The sequence below is a fragment of the Punica granatum genome, chromosome 6 (genome assembly GCF_007655135.1).
Source record: "Punica granatum isolate Tunisia-2019 chromosome 6, ASM765513v2, whole genome shotgun sequence".
NCBI lineage: Eukaryota > Viridiplantae > Streptophyta > Magnoliopsida > Myrtales > Lythraceae > Punica > Punica granatum.
In genome coordinates, this window is record NC_045132.1 from 16,819,950 (window position 1) to 16,842,661 (window position 22,712).

The following is a 22,712-nucleotide window of genomic DNA, read 5'->3' on the forward strand; positions in this document are numbered from 1 at the left end:
GTACACACCAACATCTATAAAATTTTAGCATGTAGCATTGTTGAACTTGTTGGACATAGGGACCGATTACTTTTGTATAGTTCAACTTATTTTCACATGGTTATTTTGGCATGATTCGTGTAAATATAGATTTCTAGGACTGATTGTTATTAAATTTTGATAATGCAAATATGATGAAAATGCTGAAGATAGAAATTCATCATATCTGCATTATCAAAATTTAACACCTAAACTACAAACACAAAATTGAAAAATCCTAAAATTCTAAAAAAGTTTATGTTCGAGAAAAAAATTAAATAGCTAAAGATCTCACCTCCAAATTAAATTAATCAGAAAATAACAATCGGTTCAAGATATCTGTATTATATTCTTTAAAAATAGAACTAAAATTTATATTTTTAAAAAATTAAAAAATTTGAGAAAATAACTACCTGTTCCACAAATATATATTTATTTATTTTTAAAATTAAAAATAATAATTAAAAAAATAAAGAAAACTCAAAAAATTGATAAAATAATGAACGGTTCCACAAATCTATAATTATATATTTCTAGAATTCAAATTTTATTGTTTAGAAAAAGCTCAAAAGATTGAGAAAATTCTATTCAGAAACGAAATGTCTGGGGCCATCTGGCACGACCCATTTTTATCCTACTTTCATATATATACAAATAGGAACTTGTACATATTATATTGCAAAGACACTAACCATGATAAAAATAACAATTCCAATATAACTTGTGTCCATCAGGTTGAACCATCCTAAAATTTTATAGATGTTGGTGTGCACAAGTTCTATTGGAATGATTATTTTAGTATGGTTATTATCTTTGAAGTATAATATGTCTAAGTTCATAAATTACTTAATGTGATACAAGATATGAACATTTTTTTATTTGCAAATGACAAACTTGTAACTGTTCTAACATTCCTTTTTCATTAAAAATTCTTTTAACATTCAAATCATACATATATATACGTCCATAATTCAAACTTATAATCATTCAAAGAAGTCATATTTGTGCTTTTTGAAAAAAAAAATCATATTTTGGTAGATGATGAAACAAAAGCAGACCAGTGATTTTTAAAAGTAAATGATATTTTGGTAAATGAGAGAAAATTTATTGATATTTTGGTAGATGAGGGAAAAATAAGCAAACTATGTGATTTTTTGGGTTAAAAAATTTATGACATGCCATCCACGTGGAAATCGTCTATCACATTAGTGCCGTTAACGGCCACATTAGTAGTTTTAACGGTCAAATTAACGGACCTGACACTAATTCTGTTTGAGAGGTCGGCTTGATCCTGATCCTTCGGGGCTATACTTTTTCTCCTCTTATATGACACAAATACTCCCCTTTGTCGTCTACTTTGAGTACTTTCACTTCCATATACAAAAGTTTAAAAAGAAAAAGAGAAAAATGACATAAACTCCCTTTTCTACGGTGTGCCTTTGCTATCTGTTTTCTGAAACAAAACTCCCTCATATGTACAAAGCCTGAATGGCTCAAAACTTCTCCTCGAACATGTTTTTACACTTAGACCCGATGCAAAAACATATTTACATGGAATGACCTATTCAGCCTCCGATCGAGTTGTAGCACTCCTCGACAAATGCCTTGCGGAAGAAAGGGGTTCGGATTTTCCTCATGCACTTCAAGCAGCTGAGGTCACCATTCAGAATTTTCACCACCTGCGATAGTTAATAAACCAAGTTCAGCACGGGCCAATTAGTTGGCTAATTATCCCGAATCAGTTCATAAGCATGTCAGACTGTCAAATCATCTCCAGTCTATAATTTCCAAAGTCGGGTTCCGAGTGACTTGCCTGACTCATGCTGGGCCTGCGAATGGACGATTGTTGTACACAGAGGGAAGCGGCCAAGAGCATGAGATTCAGCTGCCTTCCATTGTAGTTCTGTCCCAGTGATGGATCCACTAGTTCTCTAATTTCGTTCTTCCGAAGCAGAGGTTTTGCCTAACAGATTCTTGTATCAAAAACTCCCATCCTCGTCTGCAATTTTTCTATTGAATGAGGAATTTGATAGAATATGTTCTCGTTCTTACCCACAACACTAGGCTTTGTTGCGAATAATCCAAAGCACGACGGCCCGTGACTAGCTCCAACAGCAGCACACCAAAAGCAAAAGCATCCGTTTTCTCGTCCACTATTCCGTGCATTAAGTACTCGGGAGCTAGATACCTGCAAAATTTAGTGATCGGATCCATAAACTTCACAGATTTACTTGATCAAATATTGTTATCAACTAAGAAAGGATCCAAATGATTCCCTTAAGCATGATCAGCTATAAGATAATGGCAAAGAGGAAAAGTTGAAAGCTACAAACCCGAATGTGCCTTCGAACTTAGACACGGTGTGGTGTGTCCATTTCTCTGGCAACCATTTTGCAAGCCCGAAATCGCATATCTGACATAAAATTTCACAATGTATTTCCCGTTAAATAACCAATGATTTCTTGAAATGTGTAGTAATAAATTCATATGTATGTATAAGTACCTGAGGCTCAAAGTCTTTTGTTAGTAAAATATTCGCAGCTTTGATATCTCTGTGGATGATTCTCCTCTGACAACCTTCGTGAAGGTATAATAATCCTTCAGCTGTCCCTAATGCAATTTTATACCTAATGCTCCAATCTAAGATATCCTTCGATCCTGCATCAGTAACAGACCATGGATCCCGATCGAGGAAGTCAGATCATATATAGCTCATTGACCCCAATGAGTATATTTTTATGATTAAAATGCTTTGTATGAGCTGACCATAAAGAACAGAGGCTAAACTGCCACAGTGAGATAGCTCGAGAACAAGGTGCATCCCTCCTTCGACCCCATAGCCAACCAACTTTGCAGTGTTCCGGTGCTTAACATGGGCCATGATCCCGAGCTCAGAGAGAAAATCCCCAATTATCTCGTCAGGTGTCCCTTTTGTCTGCCGTTTGATTGCCACAAGCTGCCCGTCCCGTAAACGGCCCTTATAAACCTCGGCATAGCCCCCTTTGCCGATAAGATTTTCTACCAGAAAAGAACCAGGAAGGTACATCATTATGGTTAATATATCAGTTTTCCTGTAACTTATGCTAGTAAGAACACGCGTCGACAAAATATACGATATTAAAAGAAAAACTAGAAATATTTCTATCATAATATGTACACCCACACCGTGTTAAGGACCTGACATCCAAAGTATCAAGTTGGTAGTCAGAAAGTCGGCCGGAAATACACACAAGATATGGTCCAATTCTGACATATTTCCTTATACAGTCAAAAGAAAACTTGTTGGTACGAATCGGGACCGCATTATACTAACCTGCACTAAAGTTGTTGGTCGCGATTTGGAGCTCGTTGAGCGTGAAATATTTCCATGGGGAGCTCGAATTATTAGATCCGGACTTCATCAGAAAACATGGACCAATCGAGATGATCTCTCGCATGCTGCTGCATCTCTTGAGGGGAGGAGGAGCTTTGATGGAACCCAAGGGATACGACGCAGGCGGCTGTTTCTTCGATTTAATCCATAGTGATTTGACCATTCCGTGCCACCGGGAAGCGGGCTTTGGATCTTGTCGGGTATCGGGGTCCGATGTGACCGAGTTCGAGTCCGAGTCAGAGCTCCTCAGGAAGTCCTCGAGCACCCCAACTGGAGAGGAGCTGCTCTCCTTCTGTCCTTCCATTGCTGCAGCCGAATCGGTGATTATTTGGTTAAGACAGAGAGTGATTTACATCAAACGATTAAATTGATGGATCAATAAGATTAGTACCCTGGGCAGAAACAGAGCACTCTGTCTTCCACTGCTTTCTCTATAGATTATTAAACCGATATCTGCAAAATGTTGGACATATTTTCAGGAAAAAAAACCGTAACTGTCGGAAGACAAAAGAATCATCAACAAGGGCCGATTTGATGATTCAGTTTTTGAGTTTTCGATCCGCATCTCCGGAGGGATTGCAGCAATCGGAAATGCAGAAGAAATTCTCAAATTCTAAGGAAAACTTATGCTTCTGCAAACTGCAATATTAATAAAGTCAAGTCCTGAAACGAGGACAGGAATGAACCCGATTAACAGAGCGTCGTTGTCATGCGTAAATTAAAGCGAGATCAATGAAACTGAGAAGAAGGAGATGGTATTTGGAACTCACCATGGATGAAACAGAGACAGAGAGGTTACAGAGGGTAAGCTTACGTGAGAAGACGAGAGAGCTGTGTGAGGAGATGAGAGGTTGTTATATAATTATGGATTCAGGCTTACTCAAAGAGGACAGGACACTGCGAAATATTTAAGGAAGATGGTTTTGTAATCAAAGGAAGTTTGATTAAATTAAGAGTTTTAAATGATTAAGATGGCCATGGTGGTGGAGATGTTGTGTTCGTGAAGGCAGGGGCTGCAGCAGAACAAGACGAAGAAGATGTTTTTGTCTGTCTCTAATTAGAAACTTCCTCCAGTCAGATGCAACTTCCGTTTCAATTCTCCTTTTGGCAATTTCTCCGAGTCATGGCGTAGATGACCTGCTTGGACCGGATCGGTAGCGACCGTATGTTAAAGTCCAATGCCCTATGAACGTGGGAAGCCACAACCGCCTTACATAGGAATATCGAGTTATCATCCAACCCCAACAAGCTTATCAGTTATGTTGTGATCCTCATACTTGGACGTATGTTTCTTAGTACTTTTAAGTCGAGCCATGTTCCGATCGAGATTCAAAGGACTTACCCGGTCTTGTTGGCGCTGCGGATTTTGCATATATACAGTCTTGGAAAAGTTTTGGTTAACAACGTGAATTAGCAGCCTTTGTATATGACTAGCTTTCAAATTTGCGTCTAATAAGATCTTTACCTTTCTTTCACACCACAAAAAAAAAAAAACTCTTTACTTTTCAATTTATTTAGAGTCATTTTCCTGTAAATAAAATTTAAAAATACTTTTTTCGATATGAATTCTGGTATTCGAAAACTCAATTAGGTCACCGACTAATCCAGTCGAATCCGGTCGGCCTAATAAGAGGTAAAACTCTTCCAGCGTAATTTTTTTTACATTTACAAAAACTCGAACCAGAGACTTTGCTTAAGCGAAATAAGACCAATCCACTTGAATTGATAAATTTCAAAAAAATACTTTATGATCATGCTAGATTATGCTAATAATCTATATATTGTACTACATATTTATGAATTAATTACTGATAAAGGTTATGCATTTAATAATGTTATATGTTATTTACATATTATATATATATATATATTAATGTTGGATACTAGCCCGTTTGTTTTCAGGGTTAAAATCACAAAAATTTTAACTTTAACTTTAAATCAACCCACTACACAACAAAAATACACATTTTCCAAGTCAAAAATTTAAACTTTAACTTTAACTTAACACACTACACAACATTTGTCCTTTTCCACAATCAAAATGAAAGTTATTTTAGTTCTGAAACCAAACGCACTATAAAGGTCGGTCAATCAGAGATTTTTAAAATTGTCCAAACACTCATGTGGCAAATTATCATAAAAAGAATGAAGGTCATATCAGGGAGACATTTTTTTATAGTGCAAATTACGCCATATATCTTATGATTTTATATTTTTTTAAATCTAGCATATGTTTTTAACATTATCAAAAATATCCTACAGTTTACATTTTTTTCCAAATCTATCTCGCTGTTATATCTTCCGTCAACATTTAATGGTCTTGCCACTGTGGCCATTTATCCGGGATAAATTTGATAAAAAAAATTAAAACCATAGCGTAGATTTGAGAAAAAATTAAAATCATGAGATAAATTTGGAGTCTATTTACTTTTCATTAACGGAAAATATAACACCGAGATAGATTTGGAAAAAAATGTAAACCATGAAATATTTTTGATAATTTTAATAACATAAGATTGATTTGAAAAAAAGATAAAACTATGAGATATGTGGGGTAAAAACCTCTTTTTTATATGCCGAGCAAAAATACTTGTAATTTGTAAACTTTGAGCAATATGCATATCTCATTTTCTAATATTATTTTTATAACTACACATTATTCATAGGATATAGTTGAAAAATCGAAAATGTTCTTCATTCTTAATTTAAAATAAAAAAGTCAATTAAAGGACTGTATTGTCCATTTAGCATCACTCTTCGTCCTCTTTTTCATACACACGTTAATCTCTTCATATTTTGCTTTGTCCTCTCTTAAACCTCAATCTCACATTTCATCAAATTATTTTAATTTCTCTTCTAAGATTTGTCTCTAATTATTATTTTTATTTTACTTACCCCTTAATTTTATTCTACCTCTTCCAAACCAATCTATCCATGTCCGTATCAGGAAAAATTATTGCAATTGGCATGCGGTATTGCCGGAGAGTGTAATATACACCTTGAGGCAACCGTTTCATTAGTGAGTGGGCATGATCTCCATGCCCTGCCTATCTAAATCAATGTTCTGTTGTTTCCTCTAGTTACCCGTTCCGCAACTGATCCCGAACGTGGATGTCCTCTTAACTAATGCGTAAATGAAACAACTGACATTCTACAGGGAGCATTTTGAAATTATTATAAGTTGCAGGGGGCAAATTACAATTACTGCTATATTGGTTGTCGGCTCAGGCCGGGATGACACTCTGAATCATAACGCACGTGGGATCGACACGTGTCTACTTGGGTCCGTATGTGTTTCAAACTTTCAAGTGTTGGGCCTTGTGTCCTAATATATATATATATATATGACGCTTGTGTGCCAATATTCATTCAATTCATTCATCCATTCACTCATGCATTTCAGTGTACACTGCTACGAATTGAAGTTTAATGACATGCATTGATCACATAAGACAGCGTCTTGAGTGATTTCAACAAAACGAGATGAGGGAGTAAACATCACCGAACGACCGAAGGCGAAGGTTGAGGCGGGCATGAGGTTACGTCACTTCACGCCTACAAATATGTTCAAAGGATTCTATTCCAACAGCACGATAATAGCTAATAAGCCCCACCTTATATTTAGCTTACCACGCAGTCCAATTAATAATAATAATAATAACAATAATAATTTAGCAGAGGACATTAAGATAAGTATATATGACGCTCAATTGCTAAGACCCCACTAGCCATTATTTTAAAGCAGAGGCAATCGATTTCTATGGTTATTGGGAAATGAGGTGCCTTCAGAATGTAACAATCTTACATCTTCATTACAATACCCACTTGTTTTATATATACTTTGCTTCGCAATCATTTGTATAGTGAAAAATCAATAAATAAATAGAAAAAAGACACCTAATTGGCAATAATCGAAATGATGGTCAGACATTCTTCCCCCTCAAATTAAGTGATGGCTTTGTTTCAACCAATCATATCCAATCACACAACAACGTTCATTTGTCCATGCATCCTCATTTCTTCCTTCTTCTTCTTCTTTTTTCTAAAGTAAAAGAAATTACGAGATGAAAAGATGGAATTGAAAAAAAAAACACTAAAAACTAAATATAATATCTAATAGATCGGGTAGCCTAATAACATGGGAACCCCAAACGCCGTATATAGGAAAATCGAGTTGTCGTCGAACCCCCAACAAGCTTATGAGTTGTGCTGTGATCCTTGTTACTCATACGTCTGTTTCCTAAAACATCAAGTCGAGCCAAGTTCCTGTCGAGATTCAGAAGACTCACTCGGTCTTGCTGGTGAAGTGGATTTCACATATAGTCCTTGAGAACTTGTAAACTAGCAATATTGATATATATGACTAGTTTCTAAGTCAGCAAGTAATATATTTTGCAACATTTATATTTACTAGACGAGGCAATCCGGCGCTATGTGCGGAAACAATACATAAAAATTTCTACAAAATAAAGTGAGTATTTGTCTACAACTTACCTTAGTAAAAAAAAATCCATCGTGAAAATGACAGTTAAAATTTAGGTGGAATCCACCTTGAGAAAAGGGAGGAGAGAATGGTGGAAAAAAATGGGGAAGAGAGAATGAATGGAGAATAGAGTTAGTGGATAATTACATAATAAACTTACCATCATAACTCCAATCTAATGGTTATCACTAGTTAAATTATATTTAGTAAGGGCAATTTCGGTAATAAAAAGTGAGAGGAAAGGGGAGATTTAGCTTTATAATAGTAATAAATATACCTATAGTTTACTTTTATTTTTATTTATAGTTATTTTCTTGTAAATAAATTTTAAAAATTCTTCATGATATTCACTCAAAAAAAATTACTTCAGGATAATGTTTTTTGCTAAATCATATTTTTCTTTCGATTGAATAAAAATGGTGGACTACAGCGATAGCGATTTTACTACCTCTACTACGCAATGTTCGAATAAAAATTTGCTAGATCCTACTTTTTCTTTTTTTTTGCTACGTTAGGCTAGATCATACCTATTATCTATATGTTGTAGTATAGATTTACAAATTGATTATTGATTATTAGATTTCAATTCGGCTTATACGGCCCGGGCCCATATCCATTTAAAAACTCAAGTTGATAAGTGTCGGTACCCAAGTCTCATATAAACTCATGGTTATTCTTTTATTTTTTTCACGAGGGATTATAATTCTCAACACTTGCTCTTACGTGCAACGTGTGGTCTATTTCTGCCTACACGTTGTCATGTGCTCTTAAACACCCACCCTCAACAATTGACCTCGAGCCGGGCTCATCTTTCGTGTTCGGGCGAGGGGGGATTAATATGAGGCGCTCTTTTGGCTGCTCTCGATATTGGGTCAGCATAGTGTGAGCCCACATTGGCACGGGAAAGCGTAACCCGCTCTGATACCATATTAGATTTCCATTGGACTTTTACGGGTCCGGACCCATATCCACTTAAAAGCTCAAGCTAATAAGTGTTGGTACCAAAGTCTTATATAAACTCATGGTTATTCTTTTGTTTTTTCCATGTAGGATTATAATTCCCAACATTGATAAAGTTTTTGCATTTAATAAAGTTATATGTTACATACATTATATATTAGTGTTGGATACTTAGTATCAATCAATTATAGTGTGTTTGGTTTTTATTTTAATTGAGTTGTTAAATTATAAGAAAAAGTGTGAAAAAGTAACGAATAGTTGAGAGAATTTAGTATTACAAATTGAATTGAATGGTTAAAAAATTGAAGAAAAGAGAAAAAGTAATAATTGTGTTGACTTTTGTTGTATGGTGAGTAGAGTTAAAGTTAGAGTTAATATTTTAAAAACCGACCTTAAAACTAAACGGGCTATTAGATAGTTTCAAAACGGAGAAATGGCTCCAGACATCTCAACCTTTTGCGATTTTCCCTGATCTATCCCATCCTTTAACAAATGTCTAAAATTTGTCTCGGTCAAGTGCTAACGGCGCCATGTCATATGTCAATTAACCAATAAAACTATGACACGTAAATCACATGGACCCATTCTCTATTTAAAAAGACCCTTATATTTTTCATTTTTCAAATTTGACCCCGACTTTCTCTCTTCTTCTTCTTTTTCCTCCATCCCTTCTCTCCCTCTCTCTCTCTCTACCAAGCTGTAGCAGCTATTGTCCCCATCGAGGATCCTCATTGAGTTCGCTTACCAGCGGTCGATCTCATCTGCTTCATAGTGGGTCCCCGAGGACATGGTCTTGTCCCCTTGAGGACCCTCGTGGAATCGACCGACCAGAGGTCGATCTCCTTGTCCACGTGCTCGCTTGAGAAGATTGCCCCGCCGAAGCACAACGACAATGGGTTAGCAAGGGAAAGTGAGGGGAGAGGGGTCTGAATCCGGTCAACATGAATAAGTTTTTGAAGGAACATAGGAGCAAGATCGAGAAGCTATTGGACGGATAGATCAACGCTCAAAGATTAGTGAATTTGGTTGAAACCTCAACTTGATGTTTGAGGTGAATTGTATTGCGTTATATAGAACTGTACATGATGTGTATATGGAAAGAAATAAATACATTATTATAATACAACACATATACAAGGAAAGCTAGGATTCGAGATCATCATTTCTTCTATTACTCATCATTTCCTCTATTACTCCCCCGCAAGCTTAACGGGGAGGTCGCCACGTGAAGCTTGGACCAAAAAGCAGAGAAGTGCGCAGAAGGTAATCCCTTAATGAGACCATCAGTGAGTTGATCATCAGAACTAATGAACTGAATTCGTAGCTGGCCTCGCATAAAACGTTCTCGAACAAAATGATAATCTATCTCAATGTGTTTAGTTCAAGCGTGAAAAACTGGGTTCGTAGTGAGATAAATCGTAGAAATGTTGTCATACCAAAGAGTGGGAAATCAAGATTGCGAAAAACCCAACTCTTGAAGAAGGGACTGGAGCCAAATTATCTCTACAGTAGTATTGGCAAGACTCTTGTATTCAGATTCCGTACTAGAACGAGCGACCGTCCGTTATTTCTTGGAGCTCCAAGATATCAAACTAGAGCCAATGAAGATAATGAAGCCATTGATAGATCGTCGATCATCAGGATTCCCGGCCTAGTCAACATCAAAGAAGCCATGAAGTGTCGAAACAGAGCCCGGTCGAAGATGAAGTCCGTGAGTAATAGTACCTTTGAGATATCGTATAATTCTCTTAACTGCAAGCCAGTGATTTACAGAAGGCTTATGCATGAATTGGCAGACCTGGTTAACTACATAGGCAATGTCTCGTCTACTAAGAGACAGATATTGAAGATTGCCAACCACGCTGCAATAGAGAAAAGGAGGCTCAAATGGCTGACCATCATAAAGAGACAATGTGAACTAATAGGCTTGCAATCAAGCATGGATATCTGGACAAGGATGTCATGAGTATACTTGGACTGCGTGAGATAAAGACCAATAGAGTCTGACCTAGCTTCCATGCCCAAGAAGAAATGAAGTGGACCAAGATCCTTCATTACAAATTCTTTGTTTAATGTCTCCAAGATAGACCGAAAAGGAGCTCCTTGAGTCCCAGTCAAGATGAATCAACATAAACTAGGAGAAACATAACATAGGTTGAATTCCGGAGTATGAAGAAGGAGGAATCGGCCATCGAGTTGCGAAATCCAAGTTGAAAAAGGAAATTGCTTATACGCTGAAACCATACACGGGGTGCTTGCTTGAGGCCATATAGAGAACGTTGAAGGCAACATACATGATTAGGCCAAGAAGGATCGATGAATCCTGGAGGTTAAGACATATAAACTTCTTCAGAAAGATGCCCATGAAAAAAAGCATTCTTCACATCGAGTTGTTTGATGTGCCACTGCAGGGAAACGACAATGGAAAGAATAGTTCGGATGATGACAGGTTTGTGACTGGGCTGAAAGTCTCTTCTTAATCGACACCATCTCGCTGATTAAATCCCTTGACTACCAAGCAAGCCTTGTAGCGGTCAATTGTTCCATCTACCTTTTGTTTAATCTGATATACCCACTCGCAGCTAATAATATTCTATTTGGGAAACTATGGAACTAGATCCCAAGTTTTATTCTAAAGCAATGCCTGATCCTCCTCCTGCATGGAAGCTCGTCATTTAGCATGTTTGCGAGCCTAAGCAAAGGATCGTGGTTCCTGCAAAGTAGTAGAGACAGAAAAGGCTGTAGGATAACAAAGCGTGGAGAGGGAAGAAATTCATCTTTAGCCCCTATCACCATTCTGTGTGTGTTCTGAGTAGTAGGTACAACAAGAGGAGCTTGGTCAGTCACGTCTAGATTAGTAGTAGCCGAAGCATTCTCAACAGAGTCAACATGACTTGCAAATTGATCAATGACCTCAGGTACAACATATGTCGGGGTAGAAGATGGGATGAGAGGCTATTCAACACACCAGGTGGAATATGAATATGTGTGGTCTCATAAGGTACAGGAAAAGCATTACTGATATCTGATGGAAACGTACCAGTAGCAGAAGCAGAAGTAGAGCTTGAGGATGACCTTCCAAGTTCCATCGAGATAGGCGCCCCAGTTTTTAATGGGAAAGAGCGCTCATCAAAGATAACATGAAGGGATATGAAGATACGATCACTGATAGGATTGAGGCATCGATATCCCTCGTAATGTAAGGGATAGCCAAGAAAGACACATGGTTAGGAACGAGGTTCCAACTTATGACGATTATAAGGACACAAATATGGCAAGCAAAGACATCCAAATACCCTTAGACGATCATAGTTAGGCGGGTGACCAAACATAATTTCATAGGGAGATTTGAAGTGTAAGGACTTGGTAGGTAGTTGGTTCATCAGGTAGACAGTTGTTTCAAAGGCATAGTCCAAGTACTTGGAAGGAAAAGAAGAGTAAGAAAGAAGAGAAAGGCCCATATCTACTATGTGACGATGTTTACGTTCAGTTGAACCATTCTGCTGAGGAATATGAGGACGTGAAATACGATGTAAAATTCCACTCCTTTGCAATTCGGCTTGAAAAGTAGTGGATAGGAATTCCTTGGCACTATTTGACTGAAAATATTTGATTTTATGTCCACAAAGATTTTCAACTTGAAGACAAAAGGCATGAAAGATTGGTAAAACTTTAGATCGAGCTTTCATGACATAAAATTAGGAAAATTTACTATAATTGTCGAGAAAATGAATATAGTAGACATTCCCAATATGAGAAAGGATTGGTGTTGGTCCCAGATATCAGTGTGAACAAGTTCAAACAAGGAATTGCTCTTATGCAAAGTAGGTGAAGAATAATTTATTAATTTGCCTTGTTGACAATTGAAATGCATAATAAATTAGTCTGACATGATCATAATTTAATTGTAAGGAAGAACCTAGAGCACGACGGACAATTGGAAAAGACGAGTGATCGAGATACTGATGCCATAAGCTACTTGAGGTAGAAGCAGATAGGAGAGCCTAAGGATGACTGGTGGGTCTGCCTCTCGAGTGGCAACAATAAAGTCCATCCTTAATTGGGCCTCGCAAAAGCTCCTAGCAGGTTCATTGATCCTTAACAATGAAACAGTCAGGATAAAGTTCAAAAAAACAAGTATTATCTCGAGCAAACTTAGAGATAGATATGAGGTTTTGGATATATTAGGGGCATATAGAATATGATTTAAGTGTAGAGGACGAGAGGAGAGTTTGATAGTACAGGAAGAGATTTACCATCTCTAACATAGATGTAATCAGAATTCAACGTCTCGTCGTGAATGTTTAGATTGACATGATGTGTAGCACCCGAGTTTATGTACCAGTCAAGGTCATGAAGTCCCTGAGAAGAGGCTTCAGCAAGATTAGCCTGAACATCAGAAAAGTAATTGAACTAACAAAATGGGGCAATGTGACCGGTTTGTTGCAATTCTGGCATAAAATTGATGAAGAAGCTAGGCTGTAAGGAGAAGTCGGACTAGACTGGGCTCGGAATGGGCTGGACCGATAGGGCCCAAAAGGTGAAAAGGCCCCAGGCTAAGAAAAGGAATCGGGTCGAGAAGAATATCGCCGACCTCGGGTCGGGTTGTCTCGGTTTAGGTTGAATTATTGACCCGAACCGCTCATCCCAAGTCGTCCCTGACTTGCAAAGGAATTAGGGTTTCTTGCTCCTCTTCCATAGCCCTAAACTCTAGACGCCCCCCGACAGCCTCCTTGCCCATTTTAGTAGCCACCTGAGGGGGATCCGCCGCGACCGCTGATGAATCTCTCGTTATGGCCACCGTATTTACCACCGCTTCCATTCCCGTTTCCTCTGCCATTACCTTTCCCTTTGTTCTTCCCGCGACCTCGATCACCATTCCTCCCTCGACCATCTGCATAATTTGCTTCGGTGGGAGATCGGTCCAAGAATGCCAAAGAGAGGAACCAAGACCGACTGATCGTGTATGGCAGCATAGGAGCGGCGTTCATCATACCCAATCAGAAGGGAGGTGAGCTCATCGATGCTCATGGTTATCATTGTATCCGATTTGGCTAAGATAAGAGGCTCCCATTCAAGTCCTAGACCAGAGTAAATACGTTGGTTAATTTCTACTGGGGTCTTAGGTTTTCCGATTTGTGCGAAATTTAGGGCTTTCCTCTTGACTTCATTGATAAATCCGAGCATTGACTATGAGCCCTTGTGAAGGTCACGCCATTGTTGTTCCAAGAGGTCTTCTTGTGCTGTTGTCTGGCTGAGGAAGGCAGTTTCCAGGGAGCGCCAAACTTCGTGAGATGTCTTGGTAGAGAGGATAGTGACGCCAATTTCTTCGGTTATTGCAAGCATGATACAGGTTAGTGCAAACTTGTCTCTAGATACCCATTGTAGATGCTCTGGATTTTGTGTGTCACTGCCATTTGGTTCTTTGACAGTTTTGCTGGGCTCTAGTACTCGTCCTTCAGCGTAGGACAAAAGGCCATAGGTTTCGAGTAAGGGACTCATAATGCCCTTCCAGAATATATAGTTCCAACCATTCAATTTGACTTGAACAAAGGGAATAGAGGAGGGAGGTTGAGAATTGAAGTAGAGTCAACCATAATTGGTGTAAAGGTCAGGAGAAAAGGGAAGGAGAAAGTCGGGAAGATGGAGAAGAGAGATAGGTTAACTTGATCTAGATTGATTGTATAGATCACTCGATCGTTGGCTCTAATACCATCAAAGATTTGTGAATTTAGCTGAAACCTCAACTTGATGTTTGAGGTGAATTGTATTGCATTATATAGAACTGTACATGATGTGTATATGGAAAGAAATAAATACATGATTATAATACAACACCTCTACAAGGAAAGCTAGGATTCGATATTACTCATTATTTCCTCTATTAGATGCTAGGGCTAACATTGTCTTGTCTGGACCTTCAAACAGTGGGCTTTGGTCTCCATTTCTATGCACGCAATTAAATCAAGTTTTTTTCATACTTCCTGGAAATCGTCGGCAGATATTTTCGAGCATATTAATTGATGAGAACTATGATTTTACTGCAAAGATATATATATATATTTTAACTGCAAAGATGTTTTTGTTCCCTTTCTCTTCAAGGAGGAGAAGGGAACAACCCGAGCCTCTCTGCTTGGGGCTAGGTGGACGATTGGGGAGGACGAGACAAGGGGTGGTAGAGAGGTCGACGGAGGTTAGGTGGAGGGGGATGGAGGAGGAGGAGGAGGAAGAAGAGATTGAGAGAGAGAGTTGGGGTCAAATTTGAAAAGGAAAAATATATTGGTCTTTTGAAATAGCAAGTGAATTACATGTCGTCATTTTATTGGTCAATCAACAGAAGACATGGTGCCATTACCCCTTAATCGGACCACGTCAACGTTTCCGTCAAGTGCTAACGGAAAATATCACAGTGGGATATATATGATACTTAGGCAATTTCAAACATTTTTTAAAGGATACGATAGATCAGGGAAAATCGCAAAAAATTGAGATGTACGAAGCTATTTTTCCTTTTAAAATTGTCTAGGATTATCATAAAATGAATAAAAGCCTCTCATTATACTATATCACAAAGACACTTTAAGTCTTTAATGATCTAAAGTAGAGAGATACATGTATGGACAAATATGTGATATCTTCGCATAATGAATATGGATGGAGTGCTCTAGCAATGTAATGTAGTGTTGGTTCGAAACTTCAAAATGGTGGTTATCATCATGCGGGAGTTCCTCAAGACTGCCGCATTTGCGGGTGAATGAAAAAGACAAGGAAAAATAATAGAACCGGTTCTAAACGGGTACCCGGAATTTGTAATAAAATACAAGTTTCAAATAGGGTTTTGTCCTATGGCTAAACAGGGTAGGATACAGTTCTAAAATCACGAAATCGGTCCTACACATGATAGGATCCGAGTAGCTTGGAAAATATAGGATACCTGGGCCCGCACACCTCTACCTCCAACCATTTGCCTTTTCGAGATAAAACATTTCTCCGAGAAATCTCAATGTTGACTGATTAGTTCAAATCATCAACCAGCGGCGGGACAGTCTCCGGTCCCTTTGCTCACCTCGCCACTACCAAGAATCAAACCAGCATGTCAGGGGCCGACGGAGGAGTTAGGGTTGCGAGGGTTATCGATCTCTGGAAGTGAGAGTGGGGAAGGAGAGAGGGCGGAGGCGGAGGCTAACGGAAGCAGTCAATGCTCAGAATCAGAAGCAGAAATAGAAAGAAACGAAGAGGCCAGAGCGAAACTTCAGGAGGACAGACAGAGTCATAAATTGTTGTATTTTTTTTACAGGCATATCCCGACCAAATTTATGATTTTTATAGCAGAATCTATAGTTGTTACTAGAAATTTAAATGCAATAAACTGATTATGCGATAATTTTAAATGTGTTGAATAGTTTCATTTTAAGGAAAATATGTAATATCTTAGTATATTTGACTGGGTAAAATGTTTAGCTTTGTTTATATTAGGGTGTGCCATACATTTATTTGTTAGTTTTTGGCATTGGGCCTTTTATTCGGTGAATAACGGGGCCGGAGCCCAATAAGAACAGAAAGGAAAATCAACAAATACCAAAGCCGGGGTCAAGGCATATAGTATGAGACTTGCACTTATTTCTGAATCAAGAAGTTTTGAATTTAAGAATATAATTCTCATTTGTGTATTTCTCAAGCTCTTTTGATTCGCTTTACTCTCTCCAACTGGCACCCTTAGTCTCTTCTTAATTAAAAAGAATATCAATAAAATCAATCAGCATATGCTTTGGATAATATCAAACAAACTTTAGACATATACTTAAGAAGAAAGCATGTTGATAAAAGGGGTCTGATACAACTTCATTTGTGACTAAGAGATTATGGGCATGATTCTTGTCAATAAAACTGTTTGTGCTCCTATATTATCGCTCTCATGTCTATCCCTTTTCAGATCCATGGGTTTCATGTGTTAAAGAAATAGAAAAAGAAAAAAGATAGTATATTAAATTTCTTTACATCTATTGATAAAAAAATAAATATTTCTTTACATCTCATAGAAATATACTAGTATTTTTTTTCGGTGTACATCATATATCTGGAAGTTTAATAAGTTCCTGACTAACACAGTCTAGTTGGGTTGATCCACTGAGAGGTAAACACTTCCAGCGTGGATTTTATCCATTCACAATACTCGAATCCAAGACTTACTTAAGGAAAACAAGTATCGAACTGCTTGAATTAACTCATATAGAATAATTAATTAGCTTATTAATATAGAGCATTTCAGATTCAAGAAATTAGTAAATTAGATTAACCGATTCAACTCATATCTAGATAATTTAACAAATTATAATCCAATTCCTCAAAAACATAAACTGACATAGTTGAACAAACAACATTTTCTTTTTGGGTGATAAAACAACATATTATAATGAACTATAATATTACTCAATAAATCAATAATATATATGTATGTGCGCGCGCGAGACAACTTCTAGAGAACATATACGTAATATTCCTGCCGAATCATTACAAGAAAGCCGAATGTAATGCTCTAAATCAGTCTTATGGGTGCTTCGAGACAAATGAAATGATAAACACATTGAAGACGGAGACATCTATATATGAAGAAACCCCACCATCACTCTTATATAAATGATATTTTTTGAAGCCATGCATCAACCAATACAAATTCCCAACATAGACAACAAATTATGGCTCGCCTTCAAAAAATTGCAATCTTCACGACTGCGATCTTTTTCATTTTTTGTATGGTAAGAGGTGAGCCCAATACGGACGAGATCTATTATCACTGCAACGACAATAAGTTCCGCTACGAAGACCCTTATTTTGAAAGTGTAAAAGACGTTACCACACAAGTACAACAGCAGACACCATCACACGGTTATGACTACTATGCTAATTCCCCAGGGCCGCAGTATATGTGCTATGGCCACGGAGTTTGCGATGGCGGCCTTTCACCTGAAGACTGCTCCTCGTGTATGATTACTGCGCGAGATTCGATTCTTTACAGATGCTACTATTCTTATGGGGCACAAGTTCAACTTCATGATTGTAGGATAAGATACGAGCAATATCCATTCAGTGAATAGTCACTCGAATCAAATGGACTCCATTGTTGCCATGTATTCGAACTCTATCATGCTTTTTCGTGTGTCTCGTTGTACTTGTGTTCCCAATAATGCATTGCTCGTTTGTCCCTCTTTTGCAATTCATTGAGATACTTGGGATGAGGTCTTACAGGACGAAACTTGGTGCTCATGAGAAATTTAATTTCGATTCATGTAATGAACACGAGAAGCTTACCACCCATCCCCAGAACGTAACTCGGATTTAAATGATAATATGTGGAAAGTTGTAAATTTAGCACAAAAATTACCCAAATTAAGCTATCTCCCTCTCCAATGATCTCATTCGGGGCCTAAGTAGTCAGAATCGAGCATTGACCCATCGAATCTTCTTCTAGAGGAAAGTACAATGATTGTTTTGACATTCAATTTTTCGCCAGGTCTCATGCATAGTGCGGATGGACCGCTGCTACGTGCTATTTATTTTATCAAATGGAACAACGAGTCTTGATTCTTTTTATTCTAAATTGAGGTTAAAAGGATTCTTGAGATCAAATCAAGTAATTGGCTCCTAGTCCTGATATTGTACAGATCTAAATCAGGCCGATAGCCAGGGCCGCATGGCACAACGCAGCCCTTAATCTCATTGCGCTCTGTGGGCGGGAAACTCGATCCAAGAAAATCCATAACAATGCCCGTGGTCGAACCCAGGGATATGTTAGAAAGCGAATCCGAGAATTTAGGCAAGCCTTGAAAGTATCCTAATTAAGCCTAGAGAAACAAGTCAAGGGACCAAAAGCCGAAGGACAAACTTGAGACGAGGCCGACCGAGGTAAGACCCCGCCTGAGAGCCCCTAATGGAGCCAAGCCTACCATCACAGGTTCCGGTACAGAACTACTCGCAGACTATTTTCAATTTTCTCAAGAAACGAACTCATTTGATCAAAACTATTTCAACCGGAGCATATGATAAAAAATCGAACTTAAGGGATGTCAATTTTGTTTTTCTTGATTATGAAAATCTCAAATTCACGATATGTGAGGGAAAACACGGGCCTCTGAGCATATTATATTGAAGATTCAACGATTTCTGGAGTAGATCGATGAGACGTTAGAAGAGCATATTGCTTTGAAGTTTGTATGGCTGCTGGGGACAAGATTCTGAAGCGGCTCTGGACTGAATGTGTTATTTACAAATCATCCTATGAATATATGACCGCTTAGCCATAAGAAATTTTATACCATCGATCATATGTGAAATCGCAAACTTCATAGACCGCTCACGAAATCACTCCGTAAGTTCCTACATTTCTAGATTACAAATGAAATACATGACCCTAGAATAATAAAATAGAAAACTTAATAATATAGTTGGATAGTATATCGATATTGAGGAGTGGAGATCATGCTGACATATACTTTCGCTCTAGACTGGTGATAGTTTCAATGGTAGTTTATGAATGGTTCCTTTTCATTTTTATTTCCAAGATATTATTCTTAAAAGCTATCATTGTCACTATAAAAATATTTTGTTATTTACCAATATAGAGTTCAATCAGTTCGGCACTTATTTTTCTTAAGCAAGATTTCAATTTTGAGTCTTCTGAATATAAGAAGTCATTGATTGGAAGAGTTTTACACTTTATCGGGCAAAAACCCGACTCAGCGCTTGTTTTGTATTTTTTGCATTAGGCCTTTTCTTTTTCCGGTGGATAACCGGCCGGAGCCCAAGAAGAACAAAATAGAAAATCAAGAAATACCAAATGGCGAAGTAAAGGCATATAATATGAGAGACTTGCACTTTATTTTAAATCAAGAATTTTTGAATTTAAGAATTTAATTCTCATTTGTGTATTTCTCATATGCTCCTTTGATTACTCTCTCCAGCTGGCGACTAGGCAGCAAGCCTCCCTTAGCCCCTTAAGAAAGAATATCCATCAATTCAATCAGCATATGGAATTAGTTCTCGTCAATAACAATTTGGATTTACCGATTCAACTCATATCTAGACAATTAAACAAATTGTAATCCAATTTTTCAAAAACATAATCTAGCATTATTGAACAAACAACATCTTCTGTTTTTCATCTGTGACAACTTCTAGAGAACATATACGTAATATTCCTGCCGAATCATTACAAGAAAGACGAATGTAATGCTCTAAATTAGTCTTATGGGTGCTTCGAGACAAATGAAATGATAAACACATTGAAGACGGAGACAACTATATATGAAGAAACCCCACCATCACTCCTATATAAATGATATTTTTTGAAGCCATGCATCAACCAATACAAATTCCCAACATAGACAACAAATTATGGCTCGCCTTCAAAAAATTGCAATCTTCACGACTGCGATCTTTTTCATTTTTTGTATGGTAAGAGGTGAGCCCAATACGGACGAGATCTATTATCACTGCAACGATAATAAGTTCCGCTACGAAGACCCTTATTTTGAAAGTGTAAAAGACGTTACCAATCAGGTACAAGATCAGACACCATCACACGGTTATGACTACTATGCTAATTCCCCAGGGCCGTATGTATGCTATGGTCACGGAGTGTGCAACCGCGGCCTTTCAACTGAAGACTGCTCCTCATGTATGTTTGCTGCGCGAGATTCGATTCTTTACAGATGCTACTATTCTTATGGGGCACAAGTTCAACTTCATGATTGTAGGATAAGATACGAGCAATATCCATTTAGCGAATAGTCATGCGAATCAAATGGACTCCATTGTTGCCATGTATTCGAACTCTATCATGCTTTTTCGTGTGTCTCATTGTACGTGTGTTCCCAATAATGCATTGCTCTGCTGTCCCTCTTTTGCAATTCATTTGCGATACTTGGAATGAGGTCTTACAGGACGAAACTTGGCGCCCATGAGAAATTTAATTTCGATTCATGTAATGAACACGAGAAGATTACCACCCATCCCCAGAACATAACTCGGATTTAAATGATAATATGTGAAAACTTGTTTGGTTTCAAAGTAGGATTTTAAAATCAGATTTTGATTTTGAAAAATAGTGGTATAAATGGGACCCACCCTTTGACTTTGTATGAATTATTTTGTTTTGTTGTGGAAAAAGAGTGATATAAATGGAGTGTTACCAGCAACTTATAATCATCGAATGGAAGAACGAGACTTTTTTTTTTAATTTCCTTTTCAATTTTCTTAATCGTGGTTACAAAGATTCTTTTTTTGATAAGTTCTTTTTCGGGGCTCCGTGAACCCCCGACGACGCACGGAGCGGGTAATCACGCCAAAGGCGCTCCGTGACCCCAAGGGGATTCGAACCCGGGTCTCGGAGCAAACTTGGGTGCTCATTAACCATTAGGCCAAATCCCTTGGGGTTTGAGGTTACAAAGATTCTTGAGCTCAAATCAAGTTGGCTCCTAGTCCTAACACTGTACGGATCTTAATTAGACCAATAACCAGGGCCGCATGGCACACAACTTCAATTTCATAGCGCTCTGTAGGCGGGAAACTCGATCCACATGAAATTCCGTAACAATACTTGCGGTAGAAGCTAGGGATGTGCTAGAAAGCTAATCCGAGAATAGAGGTAAACCTCGGAAGTCTCCTAAGCTCAGAAAGCCAAGTCAAGGGCCCCAAAGACGAAGGGCAAACTCGAGTCGAGGCCCTCGGAGATGAGCCCCGCCTGGGAGCCCCTGATGGAGCAAAGCCTAACATCGCAGGTCTGGGTACGGGAGCACTCACTGAACCATTTTGAATCCTCAATTTTAAGAAGGAACTCATTTGATCAAACTATTTCAGGGGGAGTGGATGGCTGCTGGGGGCAAGATCTGAAGTGGCTATGGACTGACTACGTTATATGGAAGTCATCCTATGTATATATGACCACATAACCACGAGAATTTTTACACCGTACATCATCTGCAAAATCGCAAATTTCACATGGGGCTCATTAAATCATTTCACGAGTTCCTAAAAATTAATGCCGTTAATAACTAGTGGCTTTTCGTTCACTGAAAATATTAGTAGCTTTCTTTATTGGCATTTATATTAAGATAAGGGAATCCATTATAACCTTTAAAAATAAATAGCTATATTTTTTTGGTACGTGTCCTATTATTTGGATGTCCAACGGCGGCTTATTCGGATTAGTTTTCTCCTTTCACAAAACTCTAGTCTGAGACATTACTTAAGCGGATAATCATTAGTTGTAAAATTGTGATAAAAACCTACTTTTTTTAATTATACATAGGTTGGGGCTATTTCCATTCCTTATTTGGCTAATACACCCATTTTATTCTTCGCAGTACCATATTGCCCTCAATCCCATATTTATGAAACAAGTAAATATGGTTATAAAAGATTTAAAAGAGATAGGTAGAACTCGCCATGAATTTCGTTCACCATCCCACGAATTCTCATATTTCTATTACAAGTTTCAAACTATTGTATAAGATTAAGAACATTATTTATAAATTTAAAAAATAATTTCACGGGCAATAAAATGGAATTTCCCTTGCATAATTTGAATTCTACGTTTAAGTGCCATCCTATATATTTGATTTCTTATCCTTGTTGGCGACAAATTCGAGATATTTCAAAGATAAAATCAATTTACATGTTTAGGATTTAAAAAATTCTTAATAATTTATTGGGCAAATTACAAAAAAAAACCCAAGTTTTGAAAAATGTCTCAGTTTTGTCCTAAATTTTGTTTTGTAACAAAAAAAATCATAAGTTTTCTAAAATGTCTAAAAAATTACCTCCGTTATAAATTCCGTCAATTTTTGCCTACGTGTGACATACATAGACTGTTTAGGGACC

The 22,712-nt window shown here is 37.7% G+C and overlaps 1 protein-coding gene and 1 long non-coding RNA gene across 5 annotated transcripts; one reads left to right on the forward strand and one right to left on the reverse strand.

Moving 5' to 3' along the window:
* Positions 1-1,251: 1,251 nt before the first annotated feature.
* On the reverse strand, positions 1,252-4,438 carry LOC116212547 (receptor-like cytosolic serine/threonine-protein kinase RBK2). Of its 2 annotated transcripts, XM_031547216.1 has the most exons (9): positions 4,162-4,433; positions 3,783-3,844; positions 3,332-3,697; positions 2,785-3,036; positions 2,522-2,676; positions 2,352-2,431; positions 2,071-2,206; positions 1,832-1,981; positions 1,252-1,697 (listed from the first exon to the last, which is right to left on the reverse strand). In XM_031547216.1, the coding sequence occupies exons 3-9, from the start codon at positions 3,693-3,695 to the stop codon at positions 1,584-1,586; spliced, it is 1,251 nt and encodes a 416-aa protein (XP_031403076.1). In that variant the 5' UTR covers positions 3,696-3,697; positions 3,783-3,844; positions 4,162-4,433; the 3' UTR covers positions 1,252-1,583. The 2 variants fall into 2 exon arrangements, with proteins under 2 accessions (XP_031403076.1, XP_031403077.1); XM_031547217.1 differs by lacking the exon at positions 3,783-3,844 and having other exon boundaries at positions 4,162-4,438.
* A 9,065-nt stretch (positions 4,439-13,503) lies between these two features.
* On the forward strand, positions 13,504-16,304 carry LOC116209816. 3 transcript variants are annotated; one of them, XR_004157343.1, is made up of 3 exons: positions 13,506-13,845; positions 14,043-14,187; positions 15,870-16,304. It is a non-coding gene; the product is annotated as an uncharacterized LOC116209816 (long non-coding RNA). The 3 variants fall into 3 exon arrangements; XR_004157344.1 differs by lacking the exon at positions 15,870-16,304 and adding an exon at positions 14,267-14,814; XR_004157342.1 differs by lacking the exon at positions 15,870-16,304 and having other exon boundaries at positions 13,504-13,845; positions 14,043-14,814.
* The last annotated feature ends 6,408 nt before the right edge of the window (positions 16,305-22,712 follow it).

Excerpts from the sequence above, each read along its gene's own strand:
- LOC116212547 (XM_031547217.1), bottom strand. The coding sequence starts at position 3,695 with ATGGAAGGACAGAAGGAGAGCAGCTCCTCTCCAGTTGGGGTGCTCGAG. Across the intron at positions 2,207-2,351 it reads AAGTTCGAAGGCACATTCGG|GTATCTAGCTCCCGAGTACT; the intron begins GTTTGTAGCTTT and ends TAAATTTTGCAG. Across the intron at positions 1,698-1,831 it reads GCAGGCCCAGCATGAGTCAG|GTGGTGAAAATTCTGAATGG; the intron begins GCAAGTCACTCG and ends TAACTATCGCAG.